Source organism: Limulus polyphemus, unplaced genomic scaffold, assembly GCF_000517525.1.
Source record: "Limulus polyphemus unplaced genomic scaffold, Limulus_polyphemus-2.1.2 Scaffold221, whole genome shotgun sequence".
Lineage (NCBI taxonomy): Eukaryota > Metazoa > Arthropoda > Merostomata > Xiphosura > Limulidae > Limulus > Limulus polyphemus.
The window spans coordinates 333,367-349,135 of record NW_013665831.1 but is presented as its reverse complement, the minus strand read 5'-3'; the positions used below and the strand labels follow the sequence as shown (position 1 = coordinate 349,135).

Sequence of the window (15,769 nt, the reverse complement as noted above, 5' to 3'; positions counted from 1 at the left end):
ACTTTAAAGCTAAGTGATTTGTTTAATCAGGGAATTGAAACCTGATTGTAAGCATCATCGATAAGAATGGAGACTATTTCATTTAATAAATGTTTTGTTTTGATGTATAAGTTGTTCGGTTTTTTTCATCTAAAAAAAGAAACATTAATTTCTTGGCGACCTAATAACTCACAGTCGCCTGTCTGTCTGGGGTCAGGGCGTGATGCAAGAAGGTAGGTGCTCCAGTTTTGAAGAAATTTCTAAATATTGGTCAATAATTTTTTTTTTGCTTTACTATGGTAATATATCGCTTATTTGTTCTGGAATTTTTAATCACATTCTTTTTTTTTCCATAATTTATTAAGCATATTTGATTCCACCACAAGGTTATATGACTTTGTAATTTCATTATCATTTGTAGCATTAATAACATATTTGATCTTCTTTATAAGACTGGAAAAATGTTAAATCGAGTTTAAGTAAAGAATGATAAAATATAAAAATACACTTCATATCATCTTATGGATTAAGTAAAAAACATATAAAAATAAAATTACTCTTCAAATTCGCTTTTGGGACATCTTTACAACTCCACAAAAACCAACATAGGTTCTACCACCTGTTGATAGAATTTGAAAATATCTCATTTTTATGTTTAACAGGTAGTTTTACAGACCCTTAAACTTTAGTAAATGCAGAATTACCTATTTACTTGATGCAGTACTGGTTCGTAATAATAATGTTACGAATATCTGTGGTAAAAGGCAACACATCTCACTTGTTCACAAAAGACAGCCATAAGCAACTTGACGCATAACTAATTACATCACTTACATTTACGAAAATAATCACCAAGAATACAGAGTCCATTGTAAACTTGCATGATTTTACCTTCATATGCTATATCTTTTTAACTGTTAAATATATCGTTAGAGAGCTCTCAAAACAAAAATGTTTTCTGTTTAAATATTGCACCGTTATAAAGCACGTACTTTGGTCTGTGAACGATAAGATAACAATCCATAGAGATAACCACTTCGAAAAGCTTCTGCTTGGCGACCAGTATTTCTCAGGTTCAAACAGAATATAGTCCTAATCAAAAATAAACCTTCCTTTACTTTTGTACGAAAATGGGCTTCAAAGAAGTTGCTTTCGTTGGCTGTAATATCTTGATGTGGGTAAGTTTCTTATTTTATTTTGGAAAAGTGCAGATTGTTTATTGGAAAGTTAAAACATTTGAAATTCAAAATGGCGAACAATCGTATAATAGCTGAATGCACACCTATGTAGCTGATGAACGTCTACTGGTGGTACAGTTAACAAGATGCCTCTATATAGCTGATAGATTTGACTACTAAAAACAAATTCGTTAAACCTGTTCCAATCTCGGTTACTTACTAACGCATATTTTTGTCAGATTTTTGAAGACGTCTCGAATGATTTATCTACACTAGTATTTTAATAAAATTTTCGAATATTTCTGGATGAATTCATTATAGGAACACTGTAATACGATTGGCTTCGCTCACGTGAGGCTGCTTAGCACTCGGTACGCTGCATTTCCTTGGCGTGTCTTTTTGAAAGTGGAAATTTTCAGAAAACAATTTCTAACTATATATATTCTGCACAATCTTAACTAATCAGATTTTTAAAAAGCTGTGACAACATATAAAAATTTTCAGTGGAATGAAAATGGATTTTATTTCACACAAAAGCTATGTTGCACGTTACAACTTCGTTATCTCCCGTTCTCACAGACTCTCTCTTTCCCACACACGTATATAAAAGAACAAAATAATATGTCTGCCACTATAAAAAATAAACGTGGTCGCCACCGTCTTGTACAAAAATTGGAGAGTGTTATAAAGCTGAACAAATACAGAATTGTGCTTCAATTTACAGATTCCTTCAACTGTGGCCATGATTCGATTCTAAAACTGTTTCGACAACTGCTTCGAAAACTTATAATCTCGGAAACAGTCAAGAAATAATGCTTCAGTGTTATCCAAGATAAAAAAATAATAATATTGAATAACTATGACTTTGTGATGTGACTTCACCCCATTTCTCTGCGCTAGCCGTCCCTAATTTAACAGTGTAAGACTAAGAGGAAGACAGCTAATCATCACCACCCACCTCCAACTCTTAGGCTACTCTTTTACCAACGAATAGTGGGATTGACCATCACTTTATAACGCCCCACCCCTTAAAGGGCGAGCATATTGCGAGTCGAGCGTTCTAATCACCTGTCCATGCCGGGCCATACTCAAGTGTCCAGATTAATCGACAAAATAAAATGTAAATTAATAAGTAACTGAAACTGTTCGAGACATAAATTTCACAGTTTAGGACATTTAAACCTCAGAATTGGTTAATATTAGAAAATAATCACCAAAAATTATAATGACAAAGAAAGCGTTAAGTTCAGAATGCGTAAACTTCAAATCATATACAGTAAGGCATAAACAAGAAAGATATTACAAGGCAAGTTTTCTATCAGAAAAAATTTACCAGTGTAAAGATAAACATTTCTATATGATATCCTCAAATATATAACAAACCATGCTGAACTATTGCCATCTATAAACACCATAATACAGTCTGGGCTGAAAATTTAACTTTATACAAAAACAACTCATCTTCAGTTATGAATACAAAAACAAAACTATCATCACTATAACTTAAGGATTACTTTTAAATGAGCTCAAAAATTTAAAATAATTTAAATTTCGATTTAAAATATTAACAGACATAATTAGTTACCGTGAGTAGTTACGCATCACTGAAACAAGTTTAAAGTATAATCTATGCACATGAATATTTTATATTGCAAGTTCAACATACAAGTCTATCTAGTAGAATGCAAAAGAAAATTAAAAAAGTAAAATACTCATCGGAAAAGTAAACGTCAGATATAATGTAGCGAAAAACTGCAATGCAGTCTATTGAAAAACATTCAATCCACAATATCTCAAGTCGACTTACCATTCACCATAAAAAAAAAATTATTAGAGCACCAAGGCAAGCCAACCTACCATTTACAATAAGAAATAACATTGTTTCAGCACCAAAACTTTAGCCCTTATTATAATGGTTATAATAACTTCTTCCAAGATCATACCTTTAACAATTACTCTACAAATGAGTAAATTAGTATTATTTTGTTTTGTACTCTGCAATCTAATTTTAACAATATTTTCATTATAAATTATTTCATCGCTAGTGTACAGTGCTGATATTGTGACCACTTGCACATCATGCTGCTATATGTATCATTTTTTAGTCTGTTACCTATATGCTGGCCAGGTGGTTAGGGCGCTTGAGTTCGAATCCTCACCAAATATGCTCGCCCTTTCAGCCGCGAGGGCGTTATAATATTACGGTCAACCCCACTATATGTTGGTAAAACAGAAGCCCAAGGGTTGGCGGTGGGTGGTGATGACTAGCTGCCTTCCCTCTAGTCTTTCACTGCTAAATTAGGAACGGCTAGCGCAGATGGCCCTCGTGTAGCTTTGCACGAAATTCAAAAACAAAAAAGCTATATGCTTGTTTTACATGAAAGTTTGGAAGCAACAAAAATATTAGAGCAAATGCACACGAGAAGTCCATCAGGTAATTGTGTATGATAAACTTTTTGTATTCATCATACAGCAGTTTCATTCGTGATCCAGGCAATGTTGTAGCTTCAAGCCTCATTTCTCCAGCCAGAAAGCTCTACTAATGGAAAATGTCATAATTGTCATGTCTGACACAGCAGGCGATCTGAAGAAGTGTTCATATGTCCATAGGTATAGCCACAATCTCTGACTCTTATAGCCTACTTGTCCACATGTTGGGTATGGAAACCAGTAGGACCGAGAGGAGCCTTTCCCAGCGGAGATTACCAAAACTGCGATTGGTTGGTTCACTCTTAATCTCCTAAATTATGTCAGTTGGCTAGAGGGTCCTTAGCTTGTGTCAGGTGATGATGACAAAACCTTGTCGAAACGTTGTACATTTGCTGTTATTTTAAACTTATATTAAAGTTTTTCTTCATTACCCATTCAAGCCGTCTCCAGCCATTATTAGTCTCAAAGTGGGTTCCTCGTCATCGAATTAGCAGCAAATTCTTCCGGCTATGCTGTTATATAACTATAAGGCAATGACCATATTGTAAACGTAGAAGGTTTCTCCTCACTTACACGTCCAGTACATCTTATACCAGACAAGATGTCCACTAGCAAGTTAGAAATATGCTGACTTTCGCTCACCAGTGCTATTCTATAGAAAAAGCTAAGATTACACAAGTAAACCACCATCGCCTACAACAAGAGATTATATCGAAGTAGGCTAGCAGGTGAATGAATGGTGATGATGAAAATACGAGATCAAGTGAACGAGACTAAGATAGAATAAAAACTAAGACATGGGGACTCACGTACGAAATAAATAGACGTTATTCTGCAAACGAAGCTTTACTAGACAAATTTCACATTGAATTTAGACCTGAAAACCACATACTACACTAAAAGTCCTGGATGTATAAACAGGACCCTAGTTCAACAAAACCATTACACAGACAAAGCATGGTTCACTAAAACATATATCGCTTCACCTAGTTAATCCAGTTTCAACTAATTAAAACTTAATGGCCACTTAAACATTCTGCACTCTCGTGATAAAATCTGAAAAATCTGGAAAGTTCATTCTTCAGGTTACTATGGCCCAACAAACCAATGAGAATGGAATGATAATCTAGATTAGTTGACGAGCTAGACAGGTGTAACATTCCTAAGAAATTTATTATTGGCTGTCAGTAGTGGACTTTTATGTACAAGTAAAATCCAGAATTTAACTTATTGTGAATATTGCAAAGTTGAAGTTATAGAACGGTTGGTCTGATATCAAAGACTGTAACGAATGTCTCATTCGTCACCATAATGCTCTGGTGACATCTATGGGCAAATTTCAGACCATGCTCTTGGGGGAATTGAACATGACTTTCTGTCATGGAGTCCATGATATGTTTCACTAAAAGGGGGTTTAATTCAATATAAAGTGGGAATCCAATATAAAATGAAATGGGGTTAGTGAAGGTGAATTATTATTTTAATTCTCGACTTTTGAAGCAACATTTTGTTTAAAATCGCCTCAGCTACAGCTTATTATACAATCTTCAAAGATAATAACTTATTTTAATGTTTTGGAAACAATTACTTATTTTTATACGGGTTTTACACAAAGTTAAATATAAAGGTTGTATATTTCTAAGATTTGTCACCAGTTAAATCCATTTGCATGAAATAGTGTTAGAAAATTATTTATTTTTCTATGTTGTTCTGTTATGGCTTTAGTTGCTTGGTGCAGTGTTGCTGGGATTAGGGATATGGATTGTACTTGATCAAAAACAACTCGAGACGAACAACGATATACCAATTTCCCACGTGACAAAAGCAGCCACGATAATCATCATTGTAGCTGTGTTCCTGCTTTTGATCAGTATCATTGGTTGTGTTGGATCATCTGGCAAGACATGGGCTCTAACAATCGTAAGCTACTGTGGATTTCTTTATTTAACTTCTAAGTAAAGAGTATTTTGAACTTGTACATTTAATGAGCCAAATGATGGTAATGCAATTATTTCTGACCGTTTTAATGTTCGCTTTTTATGACGTATTTTAGAAACAACAGACTGAAATATTTAGTTTAAAAAACTGAAAATATAGGAGAGAGTGAAATTCACATTTTAATATATAGAGTTATATAGATAAACGCCCTTTTCGACTATATATTTTCAAGCTTAGGGTAAAACACGCCGTTTTTCTTACTGGTAAACTGTGTATCATATAACTTAGTATGGTGTTTGAATTTTTCCTGTTTTCTTAACCTTTAATACACCTTTGGCTAGTTTTATTATTGATAGTCTTTACACGGTGAAATCTATAAAATGAACTTAACTATATAGTAGATACATAACAGTATATGAACCAAAGAAGTAAAACTTATCACGTTAAATAAGCTTGTTTATACGCTCTTCTCGTAATGCTCAAGTTAGATATCCTTATGCTACACTGCGCATGTTTAAAGTTTGCTTGAGTTTGTACTGTATTTCAGATAAAGAACTGTACTTGGACTTTGCTTGTAATAATAAAATAGCTAACGATCCAGATAAATGTATACCTGGTAATACCTCTACACTTAGCAGATGAACTTGAATATATATAACTCTCCTCTGATAATCAAACACAAAATTAATATTACAAGCAAGCTTAAATGTACGTTAACAAATGCTTCCTTAGTGTTTAGGGAAAACGCTTTTGAAATTTCAATATTTAACGAATCCAACTGTTAGTTTAATTTCCTTAAGAGTACACATCATAGGAATGCACTATATTTACTCAATATATGCTAGTAATTTCTTTTACAGATAAATAAAATATACAAAAAATGACTACAAATAATAACGGGAGTTAAAGTACATGAATAAGAAGTTTAGATAAGGATCGTGAGTGTTAAGATATATTACTTGTAAATGATACAGTTCCATAAAGCGACGAAATTAAAAAAAAAGAATAATGCATAAACTTCTACACAGTCATTTCTTTGAGGTAGAACTGACCATTATACTAAATGTTGTATTTAAAATAGAAACTCCCTTTCCTACATTACATCATATAAATCATTACTGTCCTTTCACAATATCAATATTATCACTTCTGTGAAAACTAAATACTTTTCCCTAAAACCATGACGACTGCCTCCGCACCTGTTTTCTTGCCGTTTAAAAACATCCTTGGCCTAGCATGGCCAGGTGGTTAGAGCGCTCGACTCGCAATCTGAGGGTCGCGGGTTCAAATCCCCGTCCCACCAAACATGCTCGCCCTTTCAGCCGTGTGTGCATTATAAGTAAGAGTCAGTCCTACTATTTGTTGATAAAAGAGAAGCCCAAGAGTTGTCGGTGGATGGTGATGACTAGCTGCCTTTTCTCTAGTCGTTCACTGCCAAATTAGGGACGGCTAGCGCAGATAGCCCTCGTGTAGCTTTGCGCGAATTTCAAACAAACTAAAAACATCCTGTTAAGGACAAGTCTGCTAAAGTAATTATCTTGTATGCTAGACGTTTTCTTCCTCTAAACTTTTATGAAATAATTTTTACCAGATCATAGTAGATGCTGTAAACAAAATATTATTGGAAATTTGGAGCTATTTGTTATTTTCGTATATAAATCTTTTTCGCTCACCTTTTTTTTTATTTACAGTTTTGTGTGGCTATGGTAATCCTTCTAATTTTGGAACTCACTGTAGCAGGTCTAGCTTGGAAGTTAGGTACCGGTGAAAAGGTGAGAGCATTTGTTTTCTGTTCTTGAAGCTTCACTACATTCGAAATATTAGATAATGAACATTATATTTTACATAAAGAAAAGGGTATTTGTTATAACTATATATTCCACTCATCAAGTTTATCTTTCATAAAAGTAACACATTAAATGTTATACGAGCCCCTTCCCGGGTGACTCAGCGTTAAACGTAAGACATAGAACGCTAAAATTCGGAGTCCTCTCCTTGTGGTGGGCACAACACAGATAACCCACTATGTAGCTCGAAGGTTAAAAACAAACATACAAATTTTACTCAAATATCAATTTGAGTGTGAAGAACCTATAAGTTCAACAGGTTTCGAACATAATTACTTCTTATTAGATGTGGAAAACAAAAATGACTAGACCACGTTTTTTCTTCACTATCAGGAGTGTTAACTACCGTCTGTCGCTCTGTATAGCTATCATTCTTATTCATTTATATTATATTTCATTCATATATTTTATTTACTTTAAGAAAAACATCGAGTAATCTGGATTCGGTTAGGGAGTTAGACTGTGCATCCGAGGGTTCATGGTTTGCGTTTCCTTTCTGCAAAAACACGTTCCCTACTTTGGGCTGTGAATGGAATATAAAAGTAACGGTCATATTTGCTAATTGATTAGAGTGGCCAACGTTTAGCGGTGAGTGCTGTGACTAGCTGGCTTCCCTCTAGCCTAACAGTTCAAAATTAGAAATGACAAGAAGTTTTGCGCGAATTTCCGAAAGAATCAAATGAATAAATTTAAGGATAAAAATTTATTTTCTTTGTTTAATGAAAAACAGAATTCATATACACAGTGAATCATAACTGTATAAATCACAATTAATCCAGTAATTTCCTTGAAATGCCATATTCCATCACACGCACTTTCAAGAAAGTCTGTATAGTAATAATAATAATAATGGTTTTATTATGGAAATCTAAAAACTATAACGACTTATTTAACTTACGAAAACGTTATTTTTTCAGCTCCAAAATCTTTTCACTCAAGCTCTGGAAGAGGAAATTCCACGTCGCATTGTCAGTGATTCAGCCACTAAAACTATTGATTTGATTCAAATCAACGTAAGTATTCTAAGTAATTAAAAAAACAATGTGTTTCAGTCTGTTCGTGCATGTATGCGTGCTACTTCACATGGAAACCCAATATTCATATTGGCTAATTGTAGAGTGTTACTCTTACGTTTATACGAGTGCAAAAGTGAACGACATTTAACATGGATTGTTCTATACGAGTGAAAAACTCGTTTATTTCATTAACTTTAAACCCAATTACTTCATTAACATAAACAAATACGCAAAGAAACACATTAAGTTATTATTTACCTTTCCGTGGCTTATAAATAACACAATACCATAATATCTCAATACAAATTCAAATAGGCGCATAAAAATCGACAGTTAGGCCTAAAGTTCAAAGGCGCTTCGTGTCGCGAAGCACGTGTTTACCCACTATATAATCTAAACAAATTAGCATTAATAGTCACTGCAACAACTTCATTCATTTTCGATGTTCTAAAGCTAACACATTGCGTGCAAGAAAATTATTAAAGGTTTCAGATAATATATATATGCAATTTAGACACATATACACAACAGAAATAATAATAATAATAATAAAAACACATGACGACAGTTGATTTCTACACCATGATTTTAAAAGTTCACTATGTTACAACTATTATTCGTTTCAAACTATCTTAATACAGGCGCCAGGTAGTAGTGGACCCGACGTTTTGCTAATATTTTAGGGGAAAGTAAAAAAAAAAGAGAGTTAATACCATTAAGTGAGGAAAAAGAAAAAGAACTGAAATAGTAACAAACGAAGAGAGATGATACCTTGATACCATAATCTTAAAAATTCAATGTTTCATAATGTCGCTTATTGAGAGTTCAATCAAGACAAATATCTCAAGATCTTAGTCAAAGTTGGCGATTATTCACAAAAATAAGTTGCTTATACACAAAATGCTATGTACAGAGATAAATATCGTTTATAGTCTTTACATTCTTTACAGTATTTTATTTTAAATCTAAATACAGCAACTAAATATTCTGCTTAATACGTTTTTGTTTCATTCATGCCCAACTACATAATACAACAACAACATTATGTAGTTGGGCATGAACTACATAATACAACAACAACATTATTTGAAGGATTTAACTATTCAAAACATATACCCTTCTTATGTACTTATAGTATTCAACTTAATAATGCTATGCATGTTGAAATATCTTTGGGCTTCGTCTACGCAAAATCGAGGATTAAATCCCGTCTATAAAATGTTATTTTTTCCCCTAAACAATGTTTAACTACTCAAATAATTCTAGTAGATACGTTGTATGCGAAGCACAAGCTTATCCCATAGTTTAATTGTTTATTCCATAATAGATACAACTATAATAATTGCAGCTAGATGTTTAATGCAGAAACTGCATACAAATGCTGCACACACTAAAGTTTTAACTAATATACATTACATGCATGTTCTTTGTAACCAAATAGCTTGCAGTCGATGAAAACTTGTTGTAAGGAATTTTGAGTTGTGATTAATATTTTATCTTTCTTGTTTTAAATGTTTTTATAAAACGTAACCTGAAACATTCCAACCCTAAATCATTAAGATTTGGTCTACTCCAATCTTGTCAGACCATAAGGTTCCTTTAATTCTTGCCGGCACAGTGGTATGTTTTCGGATTTATACTACTATAAATCGGGTTTCGATACAGTGATGGTCAGAGCACAGACAGCCCTTTGTGTAGCTTTGTGTTTAATAACCAACGCCTTTCAATTCTTTTTATTTTCTAATGAAAAAACCAAAAGTTTTGTTTTTGTTGTGACATTCATTAGTAAGTAAGAGCTAAAAGAACTACTTTTGGAAACTCGACACTGAATTAATGAGTAAAACTAACCCTGACATAAAATGATGGCACAATATGTTTGCTACAGAGGGCACGGTATTAGAACAAATTATGTATGTTATATAATAGCTTTGTTTCATTGAAAAGTTTTACAGTAGGTTTTACAGTGCAACAATATCTAATATTTTAGTGTTAGTTGTAAGAGAAAAACGCTACCAAGGAATAGAATATATTCTTTTTTAGAATTAATTGGATACTTTATTAGGATAAAAGAAAGTTCTACAAATTTCGTTTTCAGTTTACTTACTAATTACAAATATCATTCCTTACTGTAAAAGCTGTAACTTGTAATAAAGTTCTAAAAAGTTCTTCGGTGGATTAGCATTAAGTATATGGATTTACATTGCTAAAATTCGGGGATCAAATTCGCGCAGTAGACAGAACGCAGATAACCCACTATATAGTTTTGTGCTAAAAATGCTTTAACCTATACTATTCTTTATCAAGTTTTGATACTTAACTTTTGTTTCATATTAATAAAAACCCTCAATCTGTATTGCTTGGATAATTATTTTTATCATATCCAGTTTTTAATGGAATTTCTTTAAGGAAGATCAGACTAAACCTAACGAATATCATTACCGTACCATTACAGTTCATCATGTAAAAAGTGCTAATATATCTTTATAGTTTAGTGCGTTTCTCTTCTTGATCTTAGCCGAAAGAATACATTTACTGCAAATAAAACTCGTCAAATACATAGGTCTAATTTTCATATCATTAAGTTATTGGAGTATCACAATATGGCATCAACTGTTATTTTACATATTGATTGTAATGCATTTTTATGTATTTCAGTTAGTCCATATGTATTAGTGGTTTTTTGTATTTCAGTTGGTCTTTATGTATTTGTGTTTCTTTATTCCAGTTAGTTCATATGTATTAGTGTTTCTTTTTTCAGTTGGTCTATATATGTATTTGTGTTTTTTGTATTCCAGTTGGTCTTTATGCATTGATGTTTCTTTACTCAAGATTGGTCCATATGTATTAGTGTTTCTTTATTCCAGTTGGCCCATATGTATTTGTGTTTTTTGTATTCCATTCGGTCCATATGTGTTAGGGTTTTTTATATTCCATTTGGTCAATATGTGTTTTTTGCATTCCAGTCTGTCAGTATTTAGTCTTGTTTATTTCGATTGTTTCAGCTGGAATGTTGTGGAGCTACTTCTTCCCTGGATTATGGAGAAAAACTCAGCTACTTCATCGAATTGCCAAATTCATGTCTCAATGAAACCACGTTGCAGCCTCATAAAACTGTAGGTATTTTATTGTAGCAATAATAAAAAATACAATGACTCTTTGGGTTAAACAGTTGGAGTGTGTACCTATTATTCCTTATCTGAAAGAACAAGCTTTTCTTTATGATATGCATTTACGTTGTTGGTAAAGGAGGCTATAAATTTGTACTATTTATTTTTAAAGTTTATATATTAGCTTGGATTTATGAAACTTATGAATGTTTAATTTTTTAACACTACAAACTTTACTAGGTAATAGCATAAAATACTTGATTCACAAAACCCTTATGTACCAAAGAAGCACCTCCACTATATCTATTTGCTTTTACAACTACCCAAAATGGATCTGTACCCTAAAACAAACCCCCATTAGGACACCTGACCGTGATACCGGAGCACGTGAAAGAACAGAGAATGTTTTGAAATAAACATGCGAATTAGTACAAAAAAAAGAGGGGTTTGTGTGAAATATATTTGTGATTAGGCATATCCTCACGTTCACAGTTTTTCCTTTAAATGTTGGGAATTTTTATCATATGGAAAAGGTAACGATCATCTATATGAACTGAAAGCTTTACGTTGGAATCTTTTCCAGGGTTGCGGTGAGAAGCTAGCTAAATATTTGTCGCAAAAAGCAGCTATTCTTGGAGGGTTTGCAATTTTCATCGTTATGGTTCAGGTAAGAATAAGGAATCAAATCATTCGCGTTATAAAGTGCTAATATTTCTACTGTAATAATACTGAATTTAATCCTTAGCGTCAGAAGATCTTAATCTTTCTACTGTACCGCATTTTCTGATTACTTGAACAACAACAATAAGAAATGTTTTCATATATATAATGTTCTTCAAGAATGTTATACTATAGTTAGAATGATATTAAATCATCAAAAATGGAGTTTTGATGAAGTAACATCGATGAACGTGTAACTTTTTCGCACTCTTTGATCTGACGGTTGTACGTGTTATTGATTTGTGTCTTACAAGTACTTCTTTATCAGTTGTGATATGTATTACATGTAATGAGCTGATTATAGATTAATAATACTATTTCCAGATTTTGGCCTTGGTTCTTTCAATTCTGCTTATACAGAAACATCGTGAAGAGGTCCCACCTGTACGAGACTATCCACAAAATAAATCCTCCGGCAATAAAGAATCCACCAAATCAGATTACGTAAATGAATATAAAGCATAAAGAACGAGACTTTATCCTTGATTTCACGAGAGCGAATCTCTGTGTTATCATGTATATTATAAAATTTCACATTACCTGACTTTAGTTTTTTTTTCGTTTTGTCTCTTATTTTCACCTAATTTGACTTATATTATTTGATAATAGAAAACATTTTGTTGGTAAAATTACTATAGTGTTATGGTTAAAAGCTATAATAAGTTACATGCACCAATATTTTATTTTTTTTCAAAATGATTGCTTAATATTCGGAAGTCCGAAAAATCTAGAAATAAAGTAGTAAAATGCATTGATGAACAAAATATGCTTACTTGTTTTTATTGTGCTTAAATAAATATGTAAGTTTATCAAAAGCTATTATCATTGTAGCTTTAGTTACATTTGATTTCCATTTTAGAAACTGAAAATTATACTGTTTAAGAATGTCATGTCCGACCTAAATAAACTAAACTTATTATAATGTAGGTTATTTGAAGGTTTATGCGGATTATTGTGTATATAAGACTCATTTGTTTGAATACATTATTGATTAATCATGTAGCAAACAAAATTCGATTTTCAAGTTATTTTTTTTATATTTTTCGTGACCTGAGTATCATATTCAAAATAATTAATTGGTAAGATCATAGTAATTAATTGAAACTATATTTTTTCGAAGCACTTATAGACTATATAAAAATATTCATTGAACAGTAACTGTGCACCCAAAATAGACCATAAAAATAATGCTCACTAAAAAAAATGTTTTATTAAGCAATCGTATATGAAGAGATTTGTTGTAGTCATTTAATAACTATTAGCGAAACATTCAGTCTCATTCTTTTATGCTTATGCTACATCATCGTAAAGAAAATTATTTGGGTATTTTACCATGTTTTAGGAATATATTCAGAGAATAGGAGTGAAAGCTCAATATCCCCTTTGTAAGATACTCAAGAATTTGGTAGTTAAATGATTACGGTGATTTTACATAACGTTAATGAAGACATAAATGAAAATTGTACAAATTCTGAGCTAAATATACTGTCATGGAAATATTTGTTATAGAAGTTTCCTTTTGTACGTTTTTAACTATTTTTTTTCTATGTAAGTTTGACCAAATTACTGTAATTTAACTCGAATAATAATAATAACAATAATGTCTTTTGTGTTTGATTTTACTTTAATTTGACGGACACAAGTTATACACTAGAAAAACAAATCCATAAAAATATGAAACACATTTTTCAAGTACAGCAGTTAAGATGAGAACATGGCTTGTTTAAACAAACGATTATTACATTTGGGCAGTTATGAGGGCTAATCTCGTCCTCAGAGTCCTTTCATAAGGTTAAAACCTTTAACGCATATGGAGTTAACAATGTTTAATATGATAACTAGGCGTGATGTTACGGTATTCCAAGTGTTTATAAACATATGAAGAAATTCACACACGAAACCTCAGCACATAAACACTGCTGTCTGAAGTTGAGGCTCTGAAGGATGGCAGATCCATTCCACAAATTATTTTCCCTTTGGAATACATAGTACTATCCACACCCACCCTCCCTTACGTATATGGTGACGTCTTCTCTACTTCGCTACTCCTAATTTTATTTTTGTATAAATCAAATAAACCTAAAAAGCTTACTATGCACATGTAGTGACGTTGTCCCTACTTCCAAACTCTTAATCTTATTTTTGCATAGTTTAATGAAGTTTAAAAAACTTACCACGCTCGCACACGTTGCTTTTTCAATCATTTTGATGCTTAGAGGTGTGATTCGAAATGTGAAACATTGAAGTTATTAACTATAAATGCTTATTCTAAATCAATGGTTTACTTTCATCCAAGCTAGTAAAAACAAACTGCAAAGATGAAACCATATGAGCACAAAAAATCTGTTTGGTATTTACGTTACTAAAAACGAGAATTATTTTCTCATAAAAAAATGTGTATTGCCAATCAAACTAAAAATGGACCCTTTGGAGTCTCAGCAGTATGTCAGTGGATTTATAATATTAAAAATTGGGTTTTAATACCCATGATTGGCAGAACATAGATAACCCATTGTGTAGCTTTGTACTTTACAACAAATAAACCTAGAAATGAAAGAACTTTATTTTTGGTATCTTAAATTAATAAATATAAAACAATCTTTATAGATAAATCTATCTAAACGTTAAATGACAACTATTTTATAGCAATACACAGAAGCTATTTAAGGTTTACAACCATCATGAGAGAAATTACTTTTATATAGAACTCACAATTTAAATTCGATATGTATTTCAAAAAATGTGAAAAAAATAGTCTGAATGAAATATTTTCGTAGAATCCATATCAATGCAGCACCTGGTGTTGGGGAGGTTATCCTATTATACAATCTAGCAACTTCTACATAGCAAAGCACCCCTCATATTGATGATGTATCCCTATCAATAAGATGCAAATTACGTCAATGCCCTCATAACGTCATTACATTTACATGAGTTTGTCGAAATTGGGTCAATGTCATGTTTGTTTCCTTCCAGCTCCAGATGGTCACCTTAACTACTGCTGGGTCTAGTGCGTGCAATAAAAACCCTGATTTAGCCTGTAAGCCTACTGCTGTCCTACCATGAGACGGGGCATTGCTAGGTGACATCACAAGAAGGTGCATTCCTAACATTGATCTTTTCATATTATTTCATTAAGTTTATATTTCTTGCTTTTATAATTAATTATTAATGAAACTTCCTACAATACTGTAGAGAAAGATGACTTTACCAAAATAATGTGTGTGTGTGTGTATATATCCTACCTTTGAAGATTTGAAGAACAAACAAAATCTGTAAAATAACTGCAAAAGGAAAAATTCTTGGCAAAATATCTCAATAAAGGAAAAGAAAATACATATATTTTCTATCACAATATATAAATACAATGTTTACTGTCTATCATTACAGAATATACTTTGCAATTAGGCAGTTATACATATTATAAAAACCCTTGAAAATCTCCCTACATCTCACAATGTGATGCTTAAACATATGTTGCACTAGAGGATGACCCCCATTTCGACAAGGTAGCATGAATCTAGCATATATATATATATATATATATAGTATAT

The 15,769-nt window shown here is 32.2% G+C and overlaps 1 protein-coding gene and 1 long non-coding RNA gene across 2 annotated transcripts in view; one reads left to right on the top strand and one right to left on the bottom strand.

Moving 5' to 3' along the window:
* Positions 1 to 902, bottom strand: part of LOC111085064 — a 32,354-nt gene extending 31,452 nt beyond the window's left edge. The window contains exon 1 of the long non-coding RNA XR_002609921.1: positions 684 to 902. This is a non-coding gene — a long non-coding RNA (uncharacterized LOC111085064). The remainder of the gene's footprint in view (positions 1 to 683) is intronic.
* A 97-nt stretch (positions 903 to 999) lies between these two features.
* LOC111085063 (leukocyte surface antigen CD53-like) lies at positions 1,000 to 13,818 on the top strand. Its single transcript, XM_022382145.1, has 7 exons — positions 1,000 to 1,157; positions 5,313 to 5,507; positions 7,217 to 7,297; positions 8,290 to 8,385; positions 11,391 to 11,501; positions 12,079 to 12,162; positions 12,540 to 13,818. The coding sequence occupies exons 1-7, from the start codon at positions 1,110 to 1,112 to the stop codon at positions 12,678 to 12,680; spliced, it is 756 nt and encodes a 251-aa protein (XP_022237853.1). The 5' UTR covers positions 1,000 to 1,109; the 3' UTR covers positions 12,681 to 13,818.
* The last annotated feature ends 1,951 nt before the right edge of the window (positions 13,819 to 15,769 follow it).

Coding starts and splice junctions, on each gene's coding strand:
- LOC111085063 (XM_022382145.1), top strand. CDS start 1,110: ATGGGCTTCAAAGAAGTTGCTTTCGTTGGCTGTAATATCTTGATGTGG. Junction 5,508..7,216: donor AGACATGGGCTCTAACAATC/GTAAGCTACTGT, acceptor TTTTATTTACAG/TTTTGTGTGGCTATGGTAAT. Junction 7,298..8,289: donor AGTTAGGTACCGGTGAAAAG/GTGAGAGCATTT, acceptor TTATTTTTTCAG/CTCCAAAATCTTTTCACTCA.